This window comes from Etheostoma spectabile, unplaced genomic scaffold (genome assembly GCF_008692095.1).
Source record: "Etheostoma spectabile isolate EspeVRDwgs_2016 unplaced genomic scaffold, UIUC_Espe_1.0 scaffold383, whole genome shotgun sequence".
In the NCBI taxonomy this organism is placed as follows: Eukaryota; Metazoa; Chordata; class Actinopteri; order Perciformes; family Percidae; genus Etheostoma; species Etheostoma spectabile.
This window is the reverse complement of record NW_022605597.1, coordinates 236,097-239,248: the sequence shown is the minus strand read 5'-3', so window position 1 is coordinate 239,248 and position 3,152 is coordinate 236,097. Positions and strand designations below refer to the sequence as shown.

Here is a 3,152-nt window from a genome sequence, read left to right as displayed (position 1 = left end):
TAGTTGTTTTTTGGCACATTAGTAAAGTGCCAAAAACCAACATGACAAGTAGTAAAAAAAACAGTAATTTACCCCCCGGCTTGTTTTCTCTTCTCAATTTCGCAAATGAGTAATCCAACATCATGCGTCACACCCAGCACACTGTTTAAATGCTAACTTAAATAATAAGCACTAGCTATTAGCTGATAGCCGGCAGGCTGGTAAAGTGATGTTCCTCATAAGCATGTATTCACTGATATGTAGACATGTCTTTCGCCATGTAAAGTTTTAAAGACGGTGACAACAACGGCAGCCGGGAAAACAATCCGCGGTCTCTGGGGGACACAACAATGGGAAAATGGTCTCCGGGGGGAAAGTCCTGGGTTGCTTGACCCATCCACCCCCACCAAACAACCTCCTCATGCAGATTTTTGGCTTTTCAATACTACTCGCTACCGTAATCGTGCTATTATCAGGAAAGGTGCTTCACATTTAAAAACATTACTTTAAAATTCATGCTCACCACCACGAACAAAACGAGAAAATCGTGTCCCTGTACACTAATCAGTAGATTAAGTAAAACTGCCATGAGACTGGGCTGAGATATGATAATGTGCAACGTGTTACTGAGTCGACATATCTTGTCATTAACACTTAAGTCTGACAAAAAACTAAACTGAAATCTAATAATTGTAGAAGTTATCCCACATTAACGTTTTCTTCTTCATTGGTGCTTATGACAAGAAAAACGTAGTTTAATGTACTTAAACGACTATCAGCGATTGCCAAATTTCTCTCTCATATTGTTCCTCATAACCACTTCAAACTGTCCAAAAAAATAAAAAATCAAACCAGAAATTTGGTGTTGTTGATTGGGTGTTGTTTGAGTTTTATTTAACTGTCTACGGCTTGGAGAGGAGAGACCCCCCCCCCCCCGGGTATGACAACCGTTTAAATCTGAGCATGCGCAACTCACACCGGGTAGTGACAGGGTTTTTCCCAGTGTCCCAAGTCCGCTTATTATAAGCGACTTTGGGCTTGTTTTTCTCTAAAGTCGCTTACAAATATTGGTGGTCGCGGGTTGCGTTATTTTTGGGCTGGTTACTAAAGTGTAGTTGCTTATTTGGGCTTGTTCCCAGCTCCATAATAAGTTGTTAAGCGGATATTTTCTATGTGTTACTTAAACGTAGGCGCTTGTTCCCTCGGTCCCTCTCCTTTCCCCATACACACTGGAGACAGCTATTTCCCACTTCCTGCTTCTGATTGGCTCTGACCCAGATGGCAATGAGTACCAGCCAATCAGAAGCAGAGCAGGGCAGTCTGCTGTTTTCACTGGTTAGGAAAATGCGTGAGTAGCAAACTGATTGTGATGGGACTGTAGGAGAGTTTTTGGAGGAATAAATGCCCGGGACTAAGTGGGTGAAATACAGGAAGAAATATAACAAAGACTGGGAGAAAGGAGGAAAAGAATGGATTCGTGGGGAACAACTCAAAATCACTGAAAAAAAAGTGTATATTTGAGATCCCATCAGTTTCCTAATGTTAAAAGGTGATTTAACTCCCTCTTGTGGTCATTGTCCTGAAGCTCAGGGGGAGAAAATAAATGAAGTACCGTGTGTACAGTTCACCAATCCGATTGTAAAACCATGCAGTTTATCTATTTTTCTCTCCCAGGATCTTAGGGGGGCTCCGTAGAAAAAGTTGCTTGTTTTGGGCTCGTTTTCACAGGCTTGGTTGGGGATTTGTCTCGCAAGATCTGGCAACGCTGGTTCTGCCTTGTGTACGGTTCCAGACCCCCTCGGGCTTGGTCCCTTATTAGCCAATGAAGCTGTAACCAACCTGGGACATGCACAATAAACAAAATTGCCTTCTGGCATTTTTGTTTTGCTTTCCTTCAATTGTACCAAACTGAACCGTGTTCTCTGAACCGAGATATGAACCGAACCGTGACTTGTGTTCTGTTCCACCCCTACCAGGGTCTGAGGGGGGAGGAGGAAATAGGGCAGAGGACAATACATACACACATACATACATACATAATATTATTATTACTGTGATTATTGTTATCTCTATACTGTCTTTTTTTACGGTTTCTTGCTAAAACGGATGCTGGAAATTTCAATTTCCTTGCGGGACTCTTCCCAAAAGGATCAATAAAGAGAAGTCCAAGTCTCTCAGTGAGAAAGGACACAAAATCCTGCAATGTGTGGAATAATCAGATTAGATTAGATCAGATTAGACTCAACTTTATTGTCATTACACCGGTGCAAGGCAACCAAATGCAGTGTAGGTCTAACCAGAAGTGCAACAGCAGCAAGTGCAGGATATACACTGGTTCCATAAGTGCAGGTTGTTCTTACTATTTGCAGATAAATAAGAATAATAAGAATGCAAAAGGTTTCCATAAGAGATCAAGTGTGTTTCGATGTGGAGAAGAAGTAAAGGTACCAACCTGCTCTGTGCAGCCGGAGCTGAGGGCTGAAAACAGCGTCCGGTCGTTTCCGTTGGCGCTCGTGCTCCTCTTTTGAACGACCCAGTTCCTCCTCGTACTCTGCTATCGTTCTTTCAAACAGCCCAAATATCTCTTCAGCAGCCGCAGTTAGTCGCTGCTCCACCAGCCCTCTCAGCATTTGGACTTTAGACATTTTCACACGACGACAGAAACTTTTTCCTCCGAACACAATCCGTTAAAAACCGTTTACACGTGCACAGTCTACGTCCGCTCCGTCTGACACGCGCGCTCGGTTGTTCAGTTACTTCCGTCTAGCTATCGAGCTTCGTGGGACGCCAGAAGCTAATTTAGAACCGAGTCCACTCAGACAGGCTTATCTGCACGTTGCGGGTCCATGAGACATACAGTTTGGTCTCTATTCAATAGTCTCTCCGACCTACTCTGAATGGCCGAGTTCAGTCTCTTTTCCGCTAGCATGCTATGCTAACTGGTCAAGCTAGTCACAGTAAGTAGAAGTACTTCCGGTACCACTTCGTCAAGATAAAAGTTGCAACAATTTTTATCCAGTTTATGACGCTTCTCATGCAGAATGTCGCCTTTGAATGTTATTTCATACAGTTTAGTATATTGTTGGATTATTATTACTGATACCTTAACGTGTATGCAGCATTTTCATGTTAGTTTTAAACCTTGAATCCTGTATTTCTGTTCTGATACACAA

The 3,152-nt window shown here is 42.7% G+C and overlaps 1 protein-coding gene across 1 annotated transcript in view; it reads right to left on the bottom strand.

Annotated features, from left to right (window-relative positions):
- The window catches only part of LOC116686520 (transcription factor TBF1), a 6,873-nt gene extending 3,951 nt beyond the window's left edge, over positions 1 to 2,922 (bottom strand). Inside the window, exon 1 of the mRNA XM_032511539.1 lies at positions 2,432 to 2,922. Coding sequence (XP_032367430.1) covers positions 2,432 to 2,624 — 193 coding nt within the window. The 5' untranslated portion in view covers positions 2,625 to 2,922. The remainder of the gene's footprint in view (positions 1 to 2,431) is intronic.
- Positions 2,923 to 3,152: the final 230 nt, after the last annotated feature.